This window comes from Alosa sapidissima, chromosome 8, assembly GCF_018492685.1.
Source record: "Alosa sapidissima isolate fAloSap1 chromosome 8, fAloSap1.pri, whole genome shotgun sequence".
NCBI lineage: Eukaryota > Metazoa > Chordata > Actinopteri > Clupeiformes > Clupeidae > Alosa > Alosa sapidissima.
Window position 1 is genome coordinate 6170108 of NC_055964.1, and position 26086 is coordinate 6196193.

Genomic DNA, 26086 nt, shown 5'->3' on the forward strand with positions numbered 1-26086 from the left:
TGAACTGACTGTGTCATGTGTGTCTGAGAAGGACAGAAAAATGTCAGCTCAGACGATGACTATGTCCTGTTATGTCAGGTCAGAATAGGAAGTAAAGTGTTTATCATGGTAGATTGAAGTAATATATCATTCTGATTAATTAAAATGTGGGGAAAAATAGGCTGTTGTGTAACTATAACAGACCTTATTTGCTGTTGAGGGCCAGGCTTTTTATTCTCATGAAATAACCATGTCCATCTGTACCGCAAGACACTTTTTCATTCTAAGAGTCTCGCACGCTATCTTTGAAAAAAGTTTATAATAAACACTTCTGACACAGCAGCACACTGCACTCATCTCCCTCAAGGAGCCATCAACGAATCTAAAACACTGGAATGCACTGTGTAGGACTGTGCTGAAGAGAAACAGTGCCCCCTTCTGTCAGACAGTTGTAACTGCACTGCAGGGTGAAATAGGCCAAACTGAGCCGACACAGTGGGGATGCCTACCAACACAGCAGCAGCCGACACTGCTTCTGATCTGGCCCTGATTTAGAACGGGCCTGTTGTCTAGGTGATGTCCTCAAGATTCTTTGACACACATCTCACACTGACTTTGTGAAACTTTGAAATGGAGTGTTTGCAGGAGGGCTGCCTGGCGTTGTCAAGGCCATAAGAGTTCATGTTATGTACTCTTGTGGTTCACCAGCTCAGGCACAGGTCAATCTCACAAGGTTCCTCTCCACAAGCGCTCAGACCTCTTCCCACTTCGCCTTTCTATCTCTCTGTCGCTCTCTGTCATGTGGCGGAGCTGTGTGAATTGCCCCATGCTCGCACAATGCAGAGTGCAGAACCAAGTGCACATTCAATCAGCAATTTTCACATATAGGACAGCACATTTGCTATTGCTAGGAATTGATGAGTCGCCAGGGGACTGTATGTAAGAGTGGAAAAAGCAAGCGCCTTTTCAGTGCACCGTGCTCAGTTCACAAGACCCCATCTGTGTGGGTATGAGAGGCGTAACCACGGGTTTATTATGTGTGCCGCCGCTGAAATCCAGCTACCTAGGGAGGCATTGGTGAGCCAGCCCCAACCTGCTAACTCTGCCCCACTTTCCCGTTATACTTAAGACTGAGTCCACAGGGGAGGAGCAGAGGCATTAGACTGTGCGACAGGAAAAGCTCAAGCTTGTGCTGCCATAGCCTTCTCTCTCTCTCTCTCTCTCTCTTGTTCCCTCTCTATTCTCGACTCTGATGAGGACGGTGTGCTGCGATGTACAGATAATGGTGGGAACTGGGTCAGTGCTATTGGCTGTTAATGCTGTCACACCTGCTATACTATAATGGTTTGTGTTTGTGTGTGTGTCTGTGTGTGTGTGTGTGTGTGTGTGTGTGTGTGTGTGTGTGTGTGTGTGTGTGTGTGCGTGTGTGTGTGTGTGTGTGTGTGCACGGGGGTGGGTGTGAATCTTTCCATCGATTAGTTGTGTGTAAGCATTAAGGAATGGATAAAGCAAATATGTAGTCTGTTTACAATTTCTTGTAATGTCATAGTGCCATTGTGAAAAAATGATGGTAAGAATACCAATTAACCATGACAAATTACCTTGATGCATGAAACACTAACACTAGCCTAAGGCTAATGCAAGGCCATTCACAGGATTCACACACAACTCTCTTTTCAGCTGTTTTGGATAAAATCATTTACTTAACAAATACAAATAACATGAATATTGCCATCGTACAGCGACAAAGTGATAAGGCCAGACTACTGACATTTTTTTTAAAGACCCCAGCAGAAGTGTGCTCAGCCACAAGCACATTTAGGTTCACACATTTACACTGGCTGTTCCTAGTTCCCCTTCAAGCCCGCCTATGCTCACTTCTTCTTTTCTGAGAGATGAGTGAGTATTAGCATGGCAAAGTAACGGCAGATCATGTCACCATCTTAAATTAACTACAGTTCAACGGAAATAAAAAAAAGAGACGTGTGGTATCTGACATGATCTGATGAGTGTTTTTAGAGTTTGTGGATTTCGTGTCTGTCTTTGAACTCGAGTCAATTTTTCTTTTTCACGTTCACATTGTCGTAAGGGGACAGACCATTGTCCCGGTTGTCCTCGAGCTCGCGGTCTAACGCAGGCTTGAAAGCACGACGAGGTGGCTTTGGGACGGCATAGTCGTCCGCGTTGGGGTTGTATGGGTACTCGTGCCCGCTGGGGTCCCCTGCCTCACCCATGATCCTCCACGCCTGACCTTTGACCTCCTCGGGGTCGTCGTACAGTGACGTGGCGCTGCTTCCGGCAGATGATGGTGAAGCGGAGCCCTGCTTGCCCGGCACTGCTCTCTCGGCTGGCCCCATGGCAACTCCCTCTGGCTCGTCATAGATGTGCTCGGCCCTGGTGTACGTCTTTGGGTTGGGGGTGCGAAGCCGGATCGCTCCCGCTCCAATGGCCATCTCGTCGATGGAGTCATAAAGTGGATCCGGTAGGTCGTCGTGTTGCCCCACAGCTGCTTCCCGCTCGCCGGTCTGCTGCTGGTCACCCAGGGCAGGCAGGCCGCCGTGCCGAGACACCTGCAGTATATCCGCCATCACGTTCTTGGCGATAGCATCGAAAGGAAGCGAGTAGTCCGGGTCAGCGTCCGCCGACAGTGACCCCGGGCTCCGCGACCTCTCTGTGCCATGGTCCATGCTGCCCAGGGTGATCTGCGAGTAGGTCTGGTCTTCAGATTTGGCCAGCGGGCAGCTGCGGAAGTTTTTCACCTGGCTCTTACGTGGCATGGGCCTCGAGTCCAGGTTGAGGCTCTTGACTCCGGTGAGGACTTTGTCAGCTGCCGGGGCATCCAGACGGCATGGCTGACCGTCGGGAGGGGAGCGTCCAGTTCTGGTCTGTCCAGCCTGGCCGACCTGCCTTTCGTCCACTGTGCTGTAGATCCTACGATCCTCCACCGTAACTGCAGGGGGCGCTGCTGGCGTCTCCTTCTCCTGGGCACTGACGCCTCCCGATGCCTGCCTGCGAGGCATCGTGGGCCGTTGGAGGTTGATGGCCGCCTCCACCGCCTGGAAAATCTCGTTGCCTTGCTTTGTCTCAAACTCAAAGTTGCCCTCGCCCGACTGACACCTCCTGCCAGCCTCGAAGGAGAACGTCATCTGTAGAGAGCAAAGCAGATAAGGAAAAAAATCTTCAGATAACACGTTCTCATTATTTAATAAGTATGATTGGGCGGCTTTTGGAATTGAGGTAGATTGGACCGTTGAGAGTGATAGATAATGTGTTGGAGAGAGAAAGAGATGAGCGTGGGACAGGGAAATGACCCCTGGTCAAAATCGAACCAGGATCCCTGTGGGTGCTTGGACCCCATTGTGGCCAGGATGCTACCATTACACCACAGCTATAATTATAAGGACAATTTAAGCAAAAGGAAAATGAAAGAAAAGGTCAAAAAACTGCCCCAATCAGAGCAAGCAAGTAATCAGGTTGAGACGCTACCTTGTCCCGTCCAAAGCGCCTGAGGAAGCGGTAGGGCCATGAGTACAGCACCTCTCCTGTTCTGGGATCCTTCAGCAGCAGGCTCTCGCGGTCGGTCCTCATCAGGTAGCAGCCCTTCAGGCCACACTTGTCTGCTATCTCCGACCGCCTCGCACAAACCTTGAAGTCTTTCATCACTGTGGAAATGACAGAGACGAGAGGAGAGGGGGGTTAGTGGAGAGGTGTGTGTGTGTGTGTGCATAAGGGGTACTTCACTAACATAAAAGGCCTGCATACATCATCAGGGCTACAGGACATGCTGTTCATGCTAACCAGTCTCTCTCTCTCTCTCTCTCTCCCCCTCCTCTTGCTCTGAGAGAGAGAGAGACAGCTCAGAGGTCCACTCAGCAGCTGGACTCATCCCGGTCCGTTGGGCTGTGTGTTGGGCTGTGTGTTGTGCTGTGTGTTTCACAGCCTCAGTATTAGAGAGTAGAAGGGAGTGGTTGTTATACTAAAGCCAATGCATTTGTGATGGATCTCAAGACGAGCTGTTTTAGTACCGTTTCATGGTTTCAATCTAGAGACATCTGGCTGAGAAATGGTATTTGTAAATGGAGAGCAGAACAAACAATCCCACCGTCTTTTTTAACACAGCACAGCAGTTTTATATGGCGCCACAAACAGACATTCTCATCTTCTCTTCATTTTTTTTCTTTTTACATGGTTGCCTGTTTGCTCTCGCTCTTTCTCTCTCTCTCACAGAGTGGGCATGTGGTCATTTGTCTTGCCTCTTTGGCCGTTAGACAAATACTGAAAGGGGCTTGGCTGGAATAGAGCATCCCCTACTCTCCCTGGGGGTGTGTGTGTGTGTGTGTGTGTGTGTGGGGGGGGGGGGGCATTACCCCCCACCCACCACCACCACCTTCTCTGAAGCATAATTACTGCCGAGGAGCAGGATAGCAGACAACCAGGGAGTGAATATGCTGCATATGCAGGGATAAGGTCTCCCGCCGGGGCTCTCCACGGGAATGTTTTCCTACATGGGAGCCCGGCAAGGGTGATCGAATTCCATTAATATCCGGAAGCGTGGTGTCAAGACGCAGACGGGCATGCTCTGCTTTCGCTCGCTAGTTCGGAAAAAGCGTCTGCTCAGACAAAAATCCAAACCATTGGGGGCAGAGGAAGGGGAAACGTTTCAAAGGCCCTGAACAGTAAGGATTTGCTATTTGGTTTGTGTGGCTTTGCTGTGTTAGTGTTTGGTCTTGAGATGCAATGATCCCACTGTCCACAGGGTCAGGGTGTCCACGTTGTCTCTTATAAGCGATATGCAGGAGGAAAGATGAGACCATGCATCAGTATCAACAGACTATGAACTATGCCTATTCTACTGTAAGCCTGCATGTAATTCATGAGTTTGAAGTCATTATTTTAAGATAAATGACTACATTATTTTGCTTTCCACTTGTGTGGATCATATATGCCGGCTCTCTTACAGTACACACCACTTTCCTCCCTGGAAAATTGGAAAGCAGCATTTTCAATATTGTCCAGTTTTCAGAGCCAAAAACAACAACAAAAAAAAAATGTTATTATATTATTAATTATAACACGGATAATGTACAGAAGCCAAATGAAAACACATCAAGTCTTGCAGATTTATATCCAGTGTGACAAACTGGTCTGTTTAGTTTGCAGTGTGTGTGTGTGTGTGTGTGTGTGTGTGTGTGTGTGGTGTGTGTGTGTATGTGTGTGTGGTGTGTGTGTGTGTGTGTGTGTGTGTGTGTGTGTGTGTGTGTGTGTGTGTGTGTGTTGTGTGCGTGTGTGTGTGTGTGTGTGTGTGTGTGTTGTGTGTGTGGTGTGTGTGTGTGTATGTGTGTGAGAGAGACAGACAGACACAGAGAGAAAGAGAGCTGGTTAATGACCGCCCTTTCCTCCATTCTCAAACTACATTCACTGTATGTCTGACAGTTCTTGCAAAATAAAACACTCGCCTCAAAAGTTTTACTTGTGCGCAGAACCAAACAGTGTCAGAGTATGGATCCAGTGTATGATTCCCTTAATTTTTTTGAGCAGTACAGTATATATATAAAAGACGGGCATAGAGAACTTAGAGCTGTAGAGAGACAGAGAGAGGGAGAGATAGAGGTCTAGAGAGAGAGAGAGGGGCAGAGATAGAGGTCTAGAGAGAGAGAGAGAGAGAGAGAGGGAACCAGACAGGGAAGAGGAAAGTACACTGCGGTGCGGGAGGAGCTCGCTCTGTGCCTGTCACTTGTGGCCAGCGTGGTGCTACTGGGAGGAAGTTTGCGTTAGCAGTGGCAGCACAACCTCTCTCTCTCACACACACACTCTCTCTGTTTCTCTTTCTCTTTCTGTATCTTTCCTTCCCTCCCCTGCTCTCTCTCTTTCTTTTCCTCCCCTGCTCTCTCTATCTCTCCCTCTTTCCCTTTCTTTCTTTCTTTCCCTCTCCTGCTCTCTCTCTTTCTCTGCCTCTCCCCAGAGTTCCTCCCCGCAGACAGACCCAAACTAACTGCCACAGGAAGTGTTTGAGCAGGAAGTTGAGTTGGTAGGCTTTTGTAAGAACAAGCCTCAGCATCATCCCTGTGTTGGTATGACTCGCTGTTTCAAACCCAACATGGTCTATGTATAGCTTTATTTAAGGAAGCTTGTGTGTTGTCTAAATGTTTAGTTCCTTTTTTTCCATGGGTAAACATCATCTGCAGTGCATATAGTGTATACAGTATATCCAGCTTAATGAGAAACATGTTACAACTGTGATGTCATGAGTTTCATACAGGACACAATAACCTACTGTTTATAAATAGAGTCACTGTCTGTCTTGTTACACCCACAACTGGGGTGATTTGTGCCATACTTACAGGACAATGTGTGCTTCTGATCTCAGCTTTCTGGCTCTCACTCACTGTTCAAGTGCTCTCTTTCTTTCTCTCTCTCTTTATATTCTCTCACCCATCTCTCTCTCTCTCTCTCTCTCTCTCTCTCTCTCTCTCTCTCTCTCTCACCAGGTGTAAGCTTATCTGAGGAAGCTGAGGTTGAGGACGTGGTGGGTGCAGGCGTCTGTTTAAAGAGCAGCTCATGAGTTATCTATGAGGTGCATCAGGTTTGAGGCTGTGCATGATGCATGGAGCACAGCCCTCCGGTGTTATGCGCCAGTGAGCACCTTAGCAGCAGCAGCAGCAGCAGCAGCAGCCACTTGGAATAAACTGAGTGGAAATGGGCTGTTTTTATTATCACCGGGTAGCAGTTTAACAGAGGGAAAAATGTGAGCTACAATCACCAGTCAGCAGTAGGTAATCTGTGTGTGTGTGTGTGTGTGTGTGTGTGTGTGTGTGTGTCTCGAGACAACCTGTTTCACCAAATCATGTGTTTCAGCTATCATAGGCTGCAGCTGCTTTCTGGCTCTCACTGGCTTGTTCATGCATCATACCTTGTCTGAACCCACTCCCTCCACCCCAAAAAAGCATCTGACAAAGTTTCTGTGCGGAATGAATAATGCATGTGTTCTGTAAAGTTAATTCACATTTTCTAGGCCCTACTGAAGAGCTATTAAGACTAAAACAGAGGGAAAGCAGGCCACATCTGAAGTCCTCTCCTCAATGTCAAACTGATGTCTGCCTGGGTGATAAAAAAAAAAAAAGTATCATGCCTTTCAGATTTCACCACCGACAGAGCCTGGGATGTTCTCTTCAATTCTCTGACCTCGTGCGCCAAAGACTCTCCCCGACCACTTGAGCCATGAAAGGGCTTCCAAGGGCAACCAATCAAATCTGGTAGCGGGAGGCTGCTGGCCATTGATCGGTGGCCATAATTGAGCCGCCCTCCTTCTAGCCAAAGAGAGCAGTGCGGGGGGGGGGGGGGGGGGGGGGGGTTGGGGCGGAGGGCAGTAAAGGCTTTGATCTTCAGCTGATGGCCGTGAGCATTGCACACCCCACCCCACCTCTACCCACCACGTCCCACGCCCCCATACCCCATACCTGGCTCCCACCTGCACACACTGGGCACCACACACTGTTCTTCTCTCTCTCCCACGCCATCATGTAGAGAGTTATGCCAGGTCAGGGAAGCAGAGACAACACAGAGCCGCTGAATACACTGGTAAATATGCTCTGCTTTTTTGGGGAAGTTGAAAAAGGTCACGAGAAAATCATTGGTATGTATTTTAACGTTTGTCTTCCAACCTCAACTTCAACTTCCTATATTCTTGTCCTTTTTTTCCCCCACCTTCAAAAATAACTGTATGTAAATTTCTGAGTGTAAATTGCAAACAGTGTTAGCAATAATCATCTTCCAGATTCACAATGGCAGGACACTGCAATGATGCATTGTTCGTTGATAACAGTCATGTGCCTGAGTGGTTTGAACTATGTAAGCTTCCCACATTAACCACATCTGATTAAACAGAAAAGAAGCCTTATTCTTTGAACAGACCACATGTTTGTCTGTTTGGCACTGTCAGGATAATTTGTTCATGTTACACCTCTGTGGCCCTGAAACCTGCACATGACTTCCCCAAGCAGTGATCCCAATTTCCCAAAGAATGGCTTGTTAGTTTGCCAAGAGAAAAGGCTTTATAGACCAGTGGCTCCAAAATGTGCTGTTTGAAGTCTTAGTGAACAGGTACAAGCACCATTTCACAGTCTTCCATACCTCCCTCAGTTTAGATCACAAACAGAACACGACCCACCTAACATTCTATTCCATATGATTTGTTACTGTTTAAAAATACTGAAGAGTGATACGTGGCTCATTGCTACGACGGAGTATTAGGGCCACACATGAAGAAAAAAATATTTTTGCCATGTCGACATTAAACTCGACATTTCGAGAATAAAGTTGAAATATCATGTCGACTTTAATCTCGACATGTCGACATTAAACTCAACATTTTGAGAATAAAGTTGAAATATCATGTCGACTTTAATCTTGACATGTCGACATTAAACTCAACATTTTGAGAATAGGCTAAAGTTAGTTTGGAGAGAGACCGCTCCAAAGTAGGGTACAACCGGGACAATTGAAAAGGAGGACGAATGAAACATTCCAGTTTTCTTTGAGTGCAACAACGATAGACATACATGTGAACAAAACATACAACATATTAACATCCGTTGCTCAGCCAAATACTTTCCTGTTACGTCCTTTTATTACGTTATTACGAGTTACAGGCGATAAATGCAATGGTCAAAAGTAAACTTCATTAGCGGTTTATGTATTTATTGTAGGCCTAGGCCTATTATTAAAGAGTGTTTTTCATCTAAAGGTTCAACTTCATGCTTATGCACTAAACTAGGCATACTAAATGCTCTCCCCAATCCCAGACTTTCACATTGCATGTTTGTTTGTAATGGATGCAAAACAGCCTAGGCTATTGCTGAATGTATATGGAGGGACGAATGAAGCTGTCCTCCCGACCAGACAACCCCATGTATTCTAAATGCACACATATCTGTGTTTATAGCCTACTATATTTTATGCAGGCGAGACATGGAAAAGCAGTTTTAGAAGAATTAGTTTGGCCATGTTAACCTATGGAGAGTGACGGCCTGAGGGTCATGAAGGGTAAGTTATTTGGATGTGCGGTGGCCTTACCCACGAAAAAACGGAGTGAAATAACATTTTGTACTATAAAACATTATATCATTGGAAACATGTATTATTCTAACTCTACAGTATAAATGGCATAGTGCATGGTATTTCCATAACCGCGAGATATGCGCTTCACTATGACGGCAATGAGTTGTTAACAGAAAAAACGCAATCTATCTGAATCTATCTGAAATTACACTATTTGATAGGCCTATTCATGTCACATATTGTGTGTTAGCTTAAACTGTAGGCTATGTTTAAACTGTATTTCGAGTTAAAGTAGATATGGTATTTCAACTTTATTCTCGAAATGTTGGGTTTAATATCGACATGGCGACTTTAAAGTCGACACGTCGAGATTAAAGTCGACCTGACATTTCAACTTTATTCTCAAAATGTCGAGTTTAATTTTGACATGTCGATTTTAAACTTTAAAGTCGACATGTCGAGTTTAATCTAGCCATGGCAAAAATATTTTTTTTTCTTCATGTGTGGCCCTAATACTCCGTCGTAGTACTTGGCAAAACATACAACTGAAAAATCATGGGTGAAAGCAAATTATTTTTGTGTCTGGAGATTTAGAAAGTCAATACATTGGCATACTAATTATGAATGGTGTCATTAGGTTATTTATATCCCTCAGTAGGCCTAGCCAATGCTGATGCCTATCATGCAATATCTGCACTCGGAACTACCAAAGCACTTCATTTATTAATAAACCAGGTAACACTGTTATGCCTTTTGTCCAGTAAAATACAAACACGTTAGTGTTTTGCCCATGGAATGTTAAAGAGTGTACATGCTTTCATGCAGGGAAAACAAAATGGATGATTCATGTTATGCACTGACCTATTTTACAGAACCTAAATAAAACTAGCCAACACTCTCATGGTGATATAGTGTCTCTACAAACAAAGCTTTCGAGTAAGGGATAACGGCCGCCGAGGTGTCCTGTTATACGGAATTAATGGACGAGGGGGAGAGGCAAAGACCTCCGCGACGCGCAGCGGAGCCTCCGCTCAAGTCCATTAATTCCGTATAACTGGACACACCTTGAAGGCCGTTATCCCGCTTATCACCCGGTTGCCACTATATATAGGCAATAGTTATGCCTTTAACACGCAAAGGAAACAAGCGGTTCCTTTAAAAATAAGCTGACTTGTACAACTTTCTTTGGCCCTATAATAGGATAATCTTGAATTTCCCCTGGGGATCAATAAAGTATCTATCTATCTATCTATCTATCTATCTATCTATCTATCTATCAGCGATCGCATGGACAGTTAGCTTGTTTACAGTTGATTCCATTGTTGCGAAGCCTGCTTTCAGGCTCAACCATCGTCCTACTATGGTTGTTATAGTTACCATTCATAAGCATTGATATGGAACGGTGATTTTTTTACCAGATCTACTTCATAGGTGTCCTGTTATTCAGAATTAATAGCCACCCCACCAGCCAATCAGAAAGGAGTATTTCTTCTCTCCGGGTGATAATGAAAATTAAACTATAAGAACTTCAGAGTTTCAGAACATGGTATAGTGTAGAATGAGCTCAATTTCTAATCAAATATTTCCTAAATGTTGAATAATTCTACAAATTAATCTGCAACACATGGTGTGTGTGTGTGTGTTTATACTGGGTGATCAGTCAAAAGGACAAGGCCTCTTTATATTTATATCAAAACAGATGGGCCTGTTAGCACTCGTGAAGGCAGCGATGCTCCAAGCAACGGTGTGTTTGAGGAGAGGAATACAAAGAGTGGAGCACAGGACTGTGAGCACATATGGTGGAGCTTACGACGCTCACAAAGCTGAAATTGAGTCATTTGGTCTAATTTGGTTGTGATTAAAGTGATTTGTGGGTGTGTGCAATGCCAGTGGAGTAATTCAATCCCAAATGATTAGGTAGGATTGGGTATGATCTAAAGGATTTCAATAATATGGACAGTCATTAACAATGCCCTACCAAGTGCCTGTTTCTGAATTTTTCATCTCATCCCTGTCTCTCTCTACTGCTCTCTCTCTCTCTCTACTGCTCTCTCTCTCGCTCTCAGTCGGCCTGTCACTCAAATATGTGCCTCCACATGTACAGAGGTGTCTGTCTCACTGGCACACATATACAATTTATATGACACGAGAAAAAGAACAGAAAAACTCTGTTTCAGTGTGACACCAAGGCAGGGGAAGATGTGAGAGAAAAGCACATGTGTACAGTCTCACAATCCCACCCAACAAAGTTGTATTTACAGCAAAGACTGCGCTGACTGACTGAAATATGACTCAGCAAGCTTATCTTTGTGGGGCAATGCACAGTGTATTTTGGAACGCACAGCGATGGCAGGATGTAAATTTTTTTTTTTTTACTGATAAACGGGCAGTTTGCAAAACAAAGCCAACACTGGTGTGAAGTCGCTGCTTGCTACCACAGAAAAGAGGAAAGTAAGGGCCACATATTTCCATCACGTAATGGAGACTCAGCCCGACCTCAACCAAAGCACAACAGAACTTTGAAAAAAGCCTGCTGAAGGACCTGCAAACTGTCTCAACTTTCTACCCATTTAATACGCTTTGTTTTTCATCATTATCATCATGCAACATCATTGGTTATTTGTAAGATGTGTTGAGATGACATTTCAAGGTAACCGATTACATTTTGAGGTAACGCTGTAAAATCCAAATGCACTGAAATTTCTAACACTCTGCAGAGCATAACTGATGCAAATCTGGCAGAGTGTGACGCATGATTTATGTGCCCACTGGTCAAATTTGGTATTTCCAAGACCCCAATTTCATGGTTTTACATGCATAGACAACACTTCTGAACAAAAACAGTGGTCCATTCCAAGTACTAGCTGGAAAACATTTTTTGCCGCAGACGTCTCTGACATTTCAATTTCATTTTGGCCTACACGTTTCATGTTGATCTACACTGCAAGTAGATGCCACACACCCATGATCATGCAATGTGTTCTCAACTTTAGTCATGCTGAGAGAGAGGAAGAGAGAGAAAGAAAGAAAGAAGATATGTATGCACATTCTAGTTTAGGAAAACATTATTAGCTAAATATAGCTAAACACTGTAACTTTTGTAATGTGCAACATAACAAGCTGCTACATATAATTGTACTGTCACATTAAGCCAGAGATGTCATGGGTTCAAACTTCTGAGAATATTTGAATCTTTGAGAACAGTCTTTTTTCTTGTGTAGTGTTCACATTTATAGCTGAGAAATTCTTGAGCAAATTGTAACTGCCTGTTAAACTGAACCGCCCATTGTGTCATTATTCATTTAATAGCATTGACTGCTGGAGCAAGGATGAGCTAATGGTAACTCCTACCATTCTCTCTTTCACCATACAGGCTGTTGTTCTCCATACTGACTCCGTCAGTGTCTCCCAGGACCCTGGGAAGACTGCCTCGCCTGGGCCCAGCCCCGCGGTCACCTCGTTTCATCTGTAACACAACACAAGAACCAACACACCAACACAAGTTAGCATGCAGGTTAGCCCGTGGAGGGACACACAGACAAACACCAACACAGGTTAGCAAGTGGACACACAGGCAAACCCCAACACAAGTTAGCATGCAGGTTAGCAAGTGGACACACAGGCAAACCCCAACACAAGTTAGCATGCAGGTTAGAAAGTGGACACACAGGCAAACACCAACAATGGTTCACAGACACACAATAAGTATGTGGAATTGCATGTGGATAACATACTGTATCATGTCTGCACCCCACATATAGAAAAGCATGTGCAAACCGGTGCAAACAGGATTGCTGATAAACAAGCATGCCATAGCCAAAGACTCATCAGTCAACAATCATATGCAACCACAGACTCCCTGATAGAGTAGGACAAGCCCACTGATGCAAGACAACGCAAAGTGCTGGGTTACTGATGCACAGAAATACACCACCAGGACGGACTGAAGATGCTTTAGGCAGAACGGTATAACAGACAGAATACGCCAAGATAAAATATGGTGTACGATGGGGAGCCGTAGTGAAGGGATTGTTTCCACATCTCATTGCACAAACAGGCTCAGTGCCCACAGGAAGAGGTTCAAGTTCAACCTGAAGTCATTTCCCAAACCCACCCCCATCCTTCCCTCCCACTTATATACACTGTAATGACAGTTTTACTAACACAGAAATGACTAGTAAAAACATCGACTAGCAAAGTTTATATTAGAACAAATTAGCACTACCGATTTCATTTAGACATACTTTGGCAAAGGTTTACTAATACAGTGTTTTTCAACCTTTTTTGTGCCACGGCACACTAACATCCTGTGTGAAGAAAAAATTGTAAGGCCCGTCTTTTGCCCAAACCTTATGCATTTCTAAAGAATGCCTTTTTGCATTCAATTTACATGTGTGGATGCCTGTGTTTGATCTGTATTGTCTTAGCTGGCCATGGCCAAAGATCCCCAACACCCGCTCATGCATAAAGTGACCATTTGCTCCTTGTTCTGGCCCCTCTACTGAGAGATAACTCAGTCCTGGGCCTACTTGATGTCTTGTGGTGAGATAGGCCAACCTCATTATCATACAGCATTGCTCTGTAAATATGTGTTGTGAATAATACATTCATGTTTGGTTGAATTAATACTTGTAATGTGGGCAACAGTCTGATTATGGTCTCGTTACAATTCAATGTATCTGTGCATAGTTGTAGATTAAGAATTAAACTGTAGCATAAAGTTATGATATCCACCTGGGCCACACCCATCCACCTCAGACAACAAAGGCTCTGATGAGTCGGGGGTAGCCCAAGTGAATGATAAAAGTGGAGGCTCTGGTCCTCCAGATTTCTTCTGTCTTCTTTCCCATCTTGGGGCTTCTTCTTCTCTTCTCTCTTCTTTTCCATCTCCACTCTCCTCTTGAGCTAGGCCCTTGTTGCTTGGTCTTCTGCCTCTCTCTCCCTCTTCCTCTCCCTCTCTCTCCCCCTCTCTCTCTGTCTCCCTTTGTCTTTCTCTCTCTCTTTCTCTCTCCCCCTTTCTCTATCTCTGGGTTTGTATTGTTTTATCTGGTGTATCTGTAACCGGATGAAGTGTGTTAAGACTGACACCTAGGTAGGCTATCTATACCTACTCCCCTCCAACGGAGGGAGTCCGTTGTAGGCTAACCTCCTCTATTTGGTTTTCCACTCAGGTACTATAGGGCGTGGTTGGGACTAGGAAGTAGATAAGAAGCAGCGTGTAGAGTGGCTTAATTGTCAGTCTTAATTGTTTGGTTGGGCCGGTCAGCGTGCGTCAAGTGTGAGCTGGTAAAAGTTCATTTATACTGGAGTCAGAATCCTCGTTTTCCGCGTCAAGCACAACTTGTTAAAAGTTGTACGAGAGTTCATTCATACTGGTCTGCGCATAGCCGTTGTTCTCAGCGTCAAGCACAACTTGTTAAAAGTTGGACGAGAGTAGGCTAGTTCAGTCATACTGGTCGGCGCATCGCCTTTGTTCTCAGCTGAAAGCAGAGACGTCGTGAGCTGGAGCAGTGAGTTTTTCTTTCACACTGGCGAATTGCTGTAATGCTGTAAACAGGAACGACACCGAGTGCTCCTAGGTGTAATTGCCGCTTTCCCCCATCGTAATTTTAAGAATTGTACTGTACCTCCAAGACTCATTGTACATTTTGTATATTTGTTTTGTTTGTTTCTTTTCTTTTCTTTTTTTTAAAGGGATGGTTGTTATTTTGAATGGTTTTACCAAAGCAGTACTATAACATCGCACAACACTTGTCCGCAGTTAGCCTCCAACATAGATGTGGTGTGGCTTCACATGTATTACCCAGTGTTGAGCTTGCATGCTTACAGAGTTTGCCTATGGTGGTTGCAGTGCTAACTGAGATTGAGGTGTCTGATACATTGTGTTTTGTGTGGTAGTGAGGCCGTGCTGTTGGTCATTTGTGTGCCCTCGGGCTGTATTGGTTGCCAACCGTCAATATTTTAACCAAACCATTTGCAATAATAAATTGAGATTATTTTTGTATACCAGTCTCTTTTTCTCTCTTTGAATCCTTTAAGATACCTGTGGAAGGGAACTAGGCAATGCTATTCAGGACTAGTTTCATTATGTTACATATCTGTTATTTTTAACTTGTCAAGTTTACCTCTGTGAATTTAAGTTTCCTTTGTTACCATTTGCTACTTTGTTACAGTAGACCATGTGAGTTTACTTGTACATTCAACTGAGGTGATATTGGTTACATTTACCTTTAAGACTTAATGCCTATTAAATTGTTCATTTGCCTACCAATCGGAAACCTAAATTCTTGTAGTGTGCCATGCCATTCTCCTCCATAGCTGATAAACTAGTTACTTGGTAATTGATTGGTGATACAAATTATTAATCAAATGGAGTCAGATTAACGAGTATGTAACATCATTGCCATTTAACTCTTCACCCTATTTGTCCACACAAGCTCCTTCAAGTGAGGATATAGCTCGACGTCTCTATGTTTCCGAGGCTATATATATCATTTCTGAGCGTCTTACAAAATAAACATACCATAGCCTAAAATTTCAAATAATACACAGATATGGCCTTATTATGGCTTCTATGCAAGACCTGCTCAGTAAAACAAGCGCCCTCTGTTTCATTTGTAGGTGACTATATCTAATTTAATTGTTGTTATTAACTGGATATGTGATGATTCTGTGAATGCTGGATATGGGGCCCCTGGTCTACAATGCCTGCATATCACAAATAGTGCAATCATACAATCAATGAGAGCATGTGGTTATAAATTCTTTGATGCAACAGTTGCTTTTCTGGACCAGTGAGTGGCATTTGGGTAATTTTCTGCGGCACACCTGATGATCTCTCACGGCACACTAGTGTGCCCTGGCACAGTAGTTGAAAAACACTGCACTAATATGCACGATAATACAAATGACCTGGGAGCTGATGCAGAGAGCCACACTAGCACTGAAAACACCTGTGATGAGCACAGATGTAAAACAGGTCAAATGAAACATCTTGTTGACCACACTAACACAAAAACAAAAATACAGAGAACAAAAATAAACCACACTGGCCAGTGCATCTCCAGGCAAATAACCTACAGAGTCAACTCAGAGAAATATATATTTTAAAGATCAAACATTACCACCTGTGAAACCCCATTGGGTACTATAGCTTGTATGAAGACAAATCTGAGGTCAGCTAATATGCTAATCTGTGAAAACTACAGAACAGTAAGAATACTGTAGCATGGCTAACCCATTGTATAGGACAGATAGATCTACGCACATTTTACAAGAGATTAATTTGTTTAACATGCACTATAGTACACAAAGCTCAGTTCATAGTATATTCAACAACTTAAATGTTGATAGCTACAACTCAAGTCCACAAATTAATCATAAAAGATCTAAGTCTTTATATATTTCTTGTGAATGAAGATTGTCTATACATACAGAATATTGCCCAAATTGCCTTGCCTTGCATCAAATGGACACCTTTTGTGTATTTTGATTATGAGTCACGTCAAGTAAATAAGTGGTTTTTGATGTTGTAGCATTTCCTGGTTGTGTAATAACTGAGAAATCTCCACCAGTGGCGCTCAACAGCTCATTTGAACTGGGTTGGGACTGAATGCCAGGACTCCGACGGTGATTGTGATGTTCTAAAGGTGGACAAAATGACATTTCCTCTATCTCTTTGTCTGCGGGTTCCAGGAAATTGACTGGCTACTTAATGGATTCATTTGAAGAATTCTCAGAATTCTCTCCCATTCCATTCTGCCCGTGAATGTTTCTGACCTCCGACAGAACTGTCAAGTGTTACTGCAGTCACACAGAGGCAATGCACAATGGAGCCATTGCCAAAAACCTAATGCAGCACCGCACAATGATCATTTCAAATTGCAATTGCTACTGCTGTAGGCAGAGATGGGCTGATGATCGCCCGCCAAGCCATGGCAGGGAGTCTGGTTTGAAGCATGGCTTTGACACTGTGCTTGGTATAGGAACTGTGCACCAGGCCATAAGGGGTAATGAGACATCTCAACCCTTGGCCCACACACACACCCACACCCACACACACACACAGTGCTATGGTATATCATCATATATTGCAGTATTTCAGCTGAAAAACATTTCTTCCTCATAGGTGTGTGACATAAAATGTCTAGTTTACAGAGAGACATTCAATCAAACTGTCACCTTGAATTTTATTATTATTATTATTATTATTATTATTATTATTATTTAAATTTACACTGACAGTTATAGTACCTGTCACAACATTGCTCAAATGTCACTTGGATATTTTGATTATGTGATGGCCCTGGTATGGAATTGTTTACTAAAGTCAGGAACATAAACAGTAACACTGGAAACTAAAGGTAATTATTATTATTAATAATAATAATAATAATAATAATAATATCATTATTATTTGCATTCACATGAATTCAGAATGGTAGAATTTGTATAGTGATTTTACGAAATGTTCTACCACCTCACCAACAACCGAGAAATTAGAAAATAGAAATATATTCATACATACTGGGAAAGCAATTTCACAAAGCCTCTGTGTCCAGTCTTCTAGTTCAGCGTTGTCGGCAGCAAAGATGAACAGCTTTTCTGTGGTTTCCACCAGGAAAGGCCCACAGTCCCGAGGACATCCCTCAATATCCACCTCCGACACACGAATACAGTCGCTCAGCTTGATCACCTGCAGGTTCACAACACATCAGTCAGTATAGGGGTCAAGGACTAGGATTTAAATATACTTTAAATCCCAATACCATCACCTAAAACATGTATCCATGTACTCCCTATCAGCTGGTGTGTGCCATAGGCCAGTGATCAAAATGGAATCTTGACTCGCAACCACTCTGTGACTGAATAACTACTAGGATTTTAAAAGGTTCTGAGTTCAAGGACTTTATCTAAAAAAAACCCTTCTTCATTGCTTAGTTCATGATGAGACTTAACTCATTAAAGCATGTGAAAAAAGCATATTATTAGTGTGACGCTAACACATACTGCCTGATACTTGTGAGATGTGCTTTATTGCCTGTGGCACTTGGAGACATGTTGGATTGGAACATTCACAACAAGCACAGATAGAAGATTCCACAATAAAGTGGCAGGGACACACCCCTATTAATCACACCAAATAGACCGATCCCACATATTAGCACCCATGACACATTCAGTTTCAGTTCCCTTGACATGACCAACACTAGCATTGCTCACACACACACACACACACACACAAACTAAAACAGTGGTGAACAGAATGGCCAGCTTTGCATGCTATATGCTGCACCCACCACCCTCTTTACAAACACCTCAGCATTCAGAACGGGCTTGGACCTTCAGACACTCAAACTCGACCAAACATGTTCTGTATAGAACAGGATAGCAGAGGACTTGCTGACAAACAGGCAACAGGTTTTTCTACCACATGTTTACCAGACAGGGCCCCAGGAGCATCTAATCAACAGGACTCCCTCACCCTATGCTACAACCATATATGGCTTTTGAGCCCCAACTGTTGACTTCAAGGTGTCGGTGGCAGCGCTGACTTGAAGTTGAAAGGGAACCCAAAACACCATCAAGCTGCCACAATTGGGAACAAACCTCTACCACACCCCATTACATTTCTTATAAATTGGGTTCCTCGTTGCTGCCAATGTCTTATGTTTCACTCATCTTTACCCACTCATCAAGATGAAACATTGTCACAACGAGTGTTCAAGTGCTTGCACAGAGTCTGTTTGTACTAAGCTAACTCAGCAGGGATCAGCGCATGTACCCCTGGCCTGGAATCACCTTCTTGTTGTCCTGCTTGCGGTTTGGTTTCTCCAGGGTGCCCATACCGTCCTTGCACTCAAAGAACTCCAGACGGGAGATGGAACAGGTGCTCTCTCTGTACAAGATGGTCCACACCTTCTTCCATTTCTGCAGAGAAAGAGGGGGGGGGCAAAGGAGATCAATGGAAGAGAGAATAGGAATGTGAGGAGCATTTTGGGTATTCAGATTGCTATAGGCGATCTAAATTAGGTGAGGGAGCATAATAAATGAGAGCAGTTTCTATGTAGAAACCATGCACTTTTAGAATTCGCCTTTGCTCGATAAGGGAAGTGAAGGCAACATTCCAATTTGAAAAGCCTGACATGTCTCATTGGCACTTGACATATCTTATTTTAAAGCCAACAAGTAAAAATAGCTTGCTGCGTGACTCCTTTAACTGCCAAGAAGAGTATATTCAGTTGTTTGTTTGTTTGTTGTCATGACCATGTTTATACCTTTTCCCCCTATCTGCCTTTCTCCCTCTTACTGTATCTTCTTATTTTCCATCATTCTGGTTCAGAGCTACCACAAAAGTTTTGGGTAAACACCATTTGTACGTTTGATGGTTCTTTTGGGCCCCATCATCGTCTTCAAGGCAGCGCTGCCATGCCTATCTCTAACCCTAACCCTAACCCTTGCCCAACCCTAGTGTCTTCCAGGCAGTGAAGTTGATGGTGGGGGCCCAAAATACCATATATCAATTTGCACACATGCATATCAGAGTAAAGTGAATAAAAAGGATAGTTTTGTTTGCTTTTTTGCACTGAAATCACAGAATAACCAGGGCTTTTAGGCATTGTCGAGATTACGTGAAGAATATGAATATTATTTGTATGTTTCTGAATATAGTTTTGTTAGGCTCCCATGTCAGAGCTGGTTTCATCACCATGCAGGACTGAGCTTCTTTCACTCCATGTTTCACACCCACACAACTGAATCCTAATCACAAGATCAAACAAGATTTCAAAAGGTATTAGGCTACCTGTGTAAAGACTAACACGCAGCAGTAAAACAGTAGAGCATGATGCTCCCAGAACTGTACAGTGCAGGCCGGTGTCAGTGTCAGTGTTGGTGTCAGTGTTGGTCAGTGAGGCGAGGCGTGAGAAGATAAAGAGGGGTCCTCATTAAAAATACATATACGACATCTGAACTGAAATGAACCAAAACTATGTAGAACTGTGCAAGTTTGACAGCATATTTTGCTGACAGTGCATGCGCACTGTGGCCAGAGTGAAGTCAGACGCACAAGTGGGCAGAGTCAGGCCCAAGTTAATTAGTAAAAGATAGATACTGTAGCTAGACTGGGTTATTCACTTTCGTAGCACCGGAGAGGTCTGGCCCATTTCAGAGTCCCTGCCTTGACCTAGCTTCCTGTTACCTATATTGCCACCCAACTTGGGCCCTAGGTATTTTTTTACAGCATAACTCTTTTACTCTAACTTACGTTACTTACAATATAACTGAAACCCCTGAGAGACCCCTTAAACATTCCCAGAGGAAGTTAAACATTGGAATGAGATCTCTTTTGTTTATTTAGTAGACTAAATAAATAAAAGATCTCATTCCGAATTATGACAGCGCTGACTTGAAGTCGACAGGGAGCCCAAAACACCATCAAGCTGCCACAATTGGGAACAAACCTCTACCACACCCCATTACATTTCTTATAAATTGGTTCCTCATTGTTGCTGCCAATGTCTTATGTTTCACTCATCTTTACCCACTCATCAAGATGAAACATTGTCACAAAGACTTGCACAGTCTTTTTGCACAACGCATGTACCCCTGGTCTGGAATCACCTTCTTGTTGTCCTGCTTGCGGTTTGGTTTCTCTAGTCTTTAGTAGACTAAATAAACAAAAGATCTCATTACAAATTATGTGTCCTACACATAATTAAGCTAAATGCGATCTAAATGAGATTTTGGTCATTTTGGCTGTATGACTCATTTGCAACTTCTCGTGTCTCAGCCCAGGTCTAATTTGAGCTGAACTTAAGATCTCAAAATACTCTTTTTTCTCTCTATTGATTCTTATTGCTCCTTAATTCTCTTCATTGGGGTATAGGAGAAACAGGTGAAATCTCAGTGAGAGTAGGTTTATTTCTTGTGAGAAAAGGAAACAACATTTTAGAGACAAAACATTTTCCTTGAAGGTCAATTGTGGCTTCCTGTTTTAAGCCAAATATTTTGCATAAAATGTGCTTGAGAAGGAGGTATTTTCTCACAGTTAATGTCATGACATCTGGCCACTTACTGATGCAAGTGGGCGGGGTGAATGTGAAGTGTAAAGGGACTTGCTAGACTTCATTTCTATTTATACTGTTCATGTTTTATCAGTATACTAAATTGTCCTAATGTGGGACACCTAAACTCCAGTGGGTGTGGCTCTTCCCCAAACTAATGAATGGCAGGGAAAGTATGGGAAAGCCAAAACTGTAGGGTCCTGTCATCAACATTAGATGTGGATTTAATATGTTGATAGATAGATAGATAGATACTTTATTGATCCCCAGGGGAGGTTGTCCTCACATTGTAGCCTAATATAGCCTACTAACTACAGAAGTCAGAAAAGCAAAGAATGTTCCACATTAGGGCAATCCACCCCTACATCTGCATGCACCCCTGATATCAAACTAATTACTTGTTTGTACCTTTCCTCACTAGCACACTGGTGCTAATGATACAGCACTTTACCATTTTATAAAGAAGAGATACTTGATGTTGTGTATGGTTGTTGTGTTTGTGTGTGTGTGTGTGGGGGGGGGGGGGGGGGGGGGAGGCAGGTTGTCTGTGGTCTGTTGTCTTTCTGTCTATCTGATGAGCTGTATGATACAAGAAGAATTTCCAAAATGGTGTAAACTAATTTGGCAAAGCCATGCACAAGGAGACATCAGTGTGAATCTAGTGAGGTTCACTAAAATCTACACCTCAAGTTAAGCTTATCTGAAATCACTTGTTTTTTGTTCACAGAGGGTGGAAACATTTGGTACAGCAAAGGAGGACAAGACATGCAGGATAAGACCATTTGCTAGAGCAGTGAGGTGGCCACCCTCAGTTGACAATATACCAACAGCCAACAATTGTGTCTTTTTATGTGATGTCTGTGAATGGCCTTAAACATGTGCGGAGTTAGGGTTTTGTATTTTCTCAGCTAATGATGTTGTAGTAAAACTCAGCGTGTGCTGTCCAGTAGTAAAACACGGTTTTTGCGTAAATGAAAGTGGAAAGAAATACCAAACAGAAACTTTGGGTTTCCACGATAGCATCGTTTGGGTTTCCACGATAGCATCGTTTGGGTTTCCACGATAGCATCGTTTGGGTTTCCACGATAGCATCGTTTGGGTTTCCACGATAGCATCGTTTGGGTTTCCACGATAGCATCGTTTGACAGAAGCTGTCAAGATCAGCTAACAATTTTGTTATTCTGGTAATTTAGCTGTTGTTGTCTGTCATGTGTTGAGGTTGATGTTTTATACAAGTATAAACCTTGCTGAGGTCCATGTGGTTTTCATAAAATATTCAAGAATAGCATACAATGTTGACGCAATCTGACATATACTGTTTCATTCAATTCACATAGCTCTCACAATTGTTGATCTGCTCTGTCCAACCTTTGCTTTTTCCATTAACCCATTAAGCAATCAACCCTGGCATGAACCAAGTAATCACAAAATGGTTTCTCAGATCCGCGCTAGGTCTCAGGAAGGATACACAATGCAAAATGGCTGCCTTGTTCAGTCAATATCAGTCAATACTAAATTGTTTTTTTTTTCTACATCTAAAGTCACAGAGTGATTGCTAGTCCATATTCAATTGTGATCACTGCCTATGACAAAATGGGAATATATAAATACTGTAGTTTAAGTGATAGGATTCAAAATAGATTTCTTTTTTTTTTTTTTTTTCGAAAAGGAAACACTAGCAAAAATCAAGCTAGGGACTGTGCCTTATTAGGATATAGGCCAAACAATGGCAGTACATATATCTCAAAATATATATACATATCAAACCACAGGCACAATTGTATTTGGTGGTATACAAGTTATAAGAAGGACAAATGAACTAACGAGAAACACGTCTATGCGAAATGCTTCCTTTTTGCGTGAATTACCCAAATGTGCATATTTATAAAAGAGGGAGAAAGTAGAATGATTTCAACCTCATGCACAATAACAATTCATGGGTTTCATCAGGTCCCTTTCCACAGGTGTATTAATCAAGCACTATGCAGTCTGCATTCATAATCCAGGTGCTTGATTTTACACACCTGGAAAGGGACCTGATGAAACCCATGAATAAGGGTACCTAAACATCTTTGAAGTGACCAGCTGCTGGTCACTGCCTACTCCTCATACTCAAGCAATGCTTTTCACACTGCTCCAGCTTGACCTCTCCTTTCTGGCTATTTCATTATTTTATTTTCACTGTCATGAGGAGTTAACACAGACAATACATTCAGACACTGAACTTTAGTGGTTTTACGCCAGTCAGTTAGTTGTATTACTGTCTATCAGGCATCCAGAGCATTCAGATAAACTTCCTCTTGAAGAGTTAGGTGAACTGAACTGAACTGAACCATTTGCATTGAATTTGACGGTCTTATTAGGTCAGAGGATCTGAACTTGCATGCATCCAGATAACACTTATCACGCTTAAATCTAAAGTGAAATATAGATGGAGATAAACAGCTACAGTTCAGAGGAGATCTCATCTAGAAATTACTACTGCTTCTGTCAATATTACCATCATCATTGTACATAATACATCATACCTTCAAGCTAACACAGTGTGGACAGGGGCCAACACACTCTCTTGGCTACACCCTCAACTGTCATCCTCACAAAAGGTCTCAACGTTTTTACAGCTGTTAAGAACTTGGTCCTGTCTGATCATTTTTGTCAAAATGTACTGTACATAGATTGGAACAAATCTATGATGGTAGGAAAGAGAATCATAATAACACACCATGGAAACAAAATCCAAATATTACTCTACATGAAATGTGCAAAGGAGGATAGTCTTCCATCTCTAACTTTAACAGTAGAAATGTAAGCAATACTTGTGTGCTATTTTCAACTGTCGAGAAGTTAATAAATCCCCTCTTACAATTAGGTACCTGCAATTTAATGCAATGGATTTGAAAATGAGACATTTTGAAAAATGGCTCACTAAAAAAACTATGCATTCTCCTCTCCCTGTCACATGCAACAAATCCTGGACCCCCCCCCCCCCCCCCCACACACACACACACACACAAGTTTCTTAATTTGCTGCAACATGTAAAATAATTGTGGATTTAATGTCAATGTTGGTGGTAATTCATAAATATGCATTAACAACAAATAACTGATTAGCTCTTAGTCCAGGCTGAGGGCCAACTGAGAATGCAGTGGTGATGGACTTATCTTATACATCGTTTCATTTGCTCAACCAAATAAGATGTGACATTTTTCCATGTGAGTTTGTATATCATTGCTGTTTAAGCATAATAAGAAAATAATACTATGGATCTTCAAAGATCTTCTTCTTTGACCTTAATGACGTAGAGGACACTAACCTAAATGCCTCCAGTGATTCAAGAATATTGCTTAACTCTTAATCCTTTTTCAGCAAACATGTTCACAGCCAAAGGTGCTCGCATGTTAACTTTTACGTTTACATGAATTTATATGACCAGTCATTTGCTCTCCTCCTCTGTTGGTTGCCATGGAGTTTACCAGAGAAATATGCAGAATACAAAGTTATTTCAGTCATTGTCCCCGGGCATAACTGAAGTAATGACAATTTTAATGTCCTTTTGAAGTACATGAAGAGGAGTTTCATCTCTATGTGACTTGTGATCGTGCTTGAGTCAAGCGACGTCTTACCTTGCCGAACCTCTGTTGCTGGAGGTACAACATTCCTCTTTTCCTGATGTCCTCCTCCATACTTCTTTTATTCTCCTCTGTCTCCTTTCTCTCTCTCTCTTTCTTTTATCTCTCTTTCTCCCTCTTTATCACTGGGACACCCTACTCCTTCATTGGCTCAGTTGAGTATGACAGTCTGCATTTTTAGTTTTTCTGAAATGTGCAAACACCACATAGATCTCTTAACTTCCTGTATGCACTGCAAATGTCGTTGTATGAGCATGCGCTTGTGTCGTGTGCATGTGTGTGTGTGTGTGTGTGAAAGAGAGAGAGAGAGAGAGAGAGAGAGAGAGAGAGAGGAGGGAGAGAGGAAGGGAGGGAGAGTATGTGTGTGTATGTGTGTATGTGTGTGTGTGTGTGTGTGTGTGAACATCAAACTTAAAACTCAAGACTAGTCAAGTTCATTTATTTTCTTCCTATCCTGTATCTACTGCAGTTTCTTAAAATAAGCTTAAGTAAAAACATACATTTAAGTTAAATTCATCATCTTCACCATTAGTTTGAGATTATATGTAATTGTTATTCAGGAGTAGAAAAAATCTTGTTCAGTGACGGATTTACCACATTTATAAACTATGCTTTTACAACAAAGAAGATGCAGACTTTATCAATCACACAAGTAGTTTACCACATGTGTCGCTATTTCAGGTCTAAGATGGTTTGCAACACCGCTTGCACCAATCACTTGCTCTATTTTTAGACATCAGTCACTGTGGTCAAAACAGTACATCCTGTTCAAGTGACAAATTTTCCATCAGCATACTACACTCACTGCCGACTCATAGCTGTTCGCATAGTGACCACACTTAAAAGAGGAAATCACATGAAGTTCAACAAAAATGTCAGGGGACAAAGAGTCCTTGGAGGAATAGTATAGTAAGACCTGATCCCAGGTTTAAATTGTCCACCCCTATGGACCAACTGGTCGATTTAGCTTATTGTTATTGTATGCTGGTGAAATACACCTGTTATAGTCTCACTGAACATCACACGGCCTGTCGAAACGGCAAGGCCTTAATGCCATCAATAAACACACTTCAAACATGTGACTTCAGCTATGAACTTAATGGCTCTGCAACAGTGATCAGCATATTGGTTACAGAATCAAAGACTCTTCAGAAACTCCTCAGAGACCCCAGTTCAGACTCCACATAGCATACAGAGGGTGTGGTCTGTCCTTGGCTATTTTGTATGTAGATCTAAAGGCCCCTTCTGTTCATCATAGGAGGTCTTTAAGTCTTCATGCCAGTCGTCAAAATCTGTTTTACAAGCGGAATTAAGAGATACAGTTCTGGCTTACTCTATGCCTTGCTCTACATTTT

General features: G+C 42.7%; 1 protein-coding gene across 2 annotated transcripts; it reads right to left on the bottom strand.

Annotated features, from left to right (window-relative positions):
* Nucleotides 1–1662: 1662 nt before the first annotated feature.
* On the bottom strand, nucleotides 1663–24951 carry dok2 (docking protein 2). Of its 2 annotated transcripts, XM_042100695.1 has the most exons (6): nucleotides 24726–24951; nucleotides 18838–18966; nucleotides 17564–17731; nucleotides 12388–12502; nucleotides 3466–3641; nucleotides 1663–3125 (listed from the first exon to the last, which is right to left on the bottom strand). In XM_042100695.1, exons 1-6 carry the CDS (start codon nucleotides 24783–24785, stop codon nucleotides 2034–2036), a joined length of 1740 nt encoding a protein of 579 aa, XP_041956629.1. In that variant the 5' UTR covers nucleotides 24786–24951; the 3' UTR covers nucleotides 1663–2033. The 2 variants fall into 2 exon arrangements, with proteins under 2 accessions (XP_041956629.1, XP_041956630.1); XM_042100696.1 differs by lacking the exons at nucleotides 18838–18966; nucleotides 24726–24951 and adding an exon at nucleotides 20659–20683.
* Between the last annotated feature and the right edge of the window lie 1135 nt (nucleotides 24952–26086).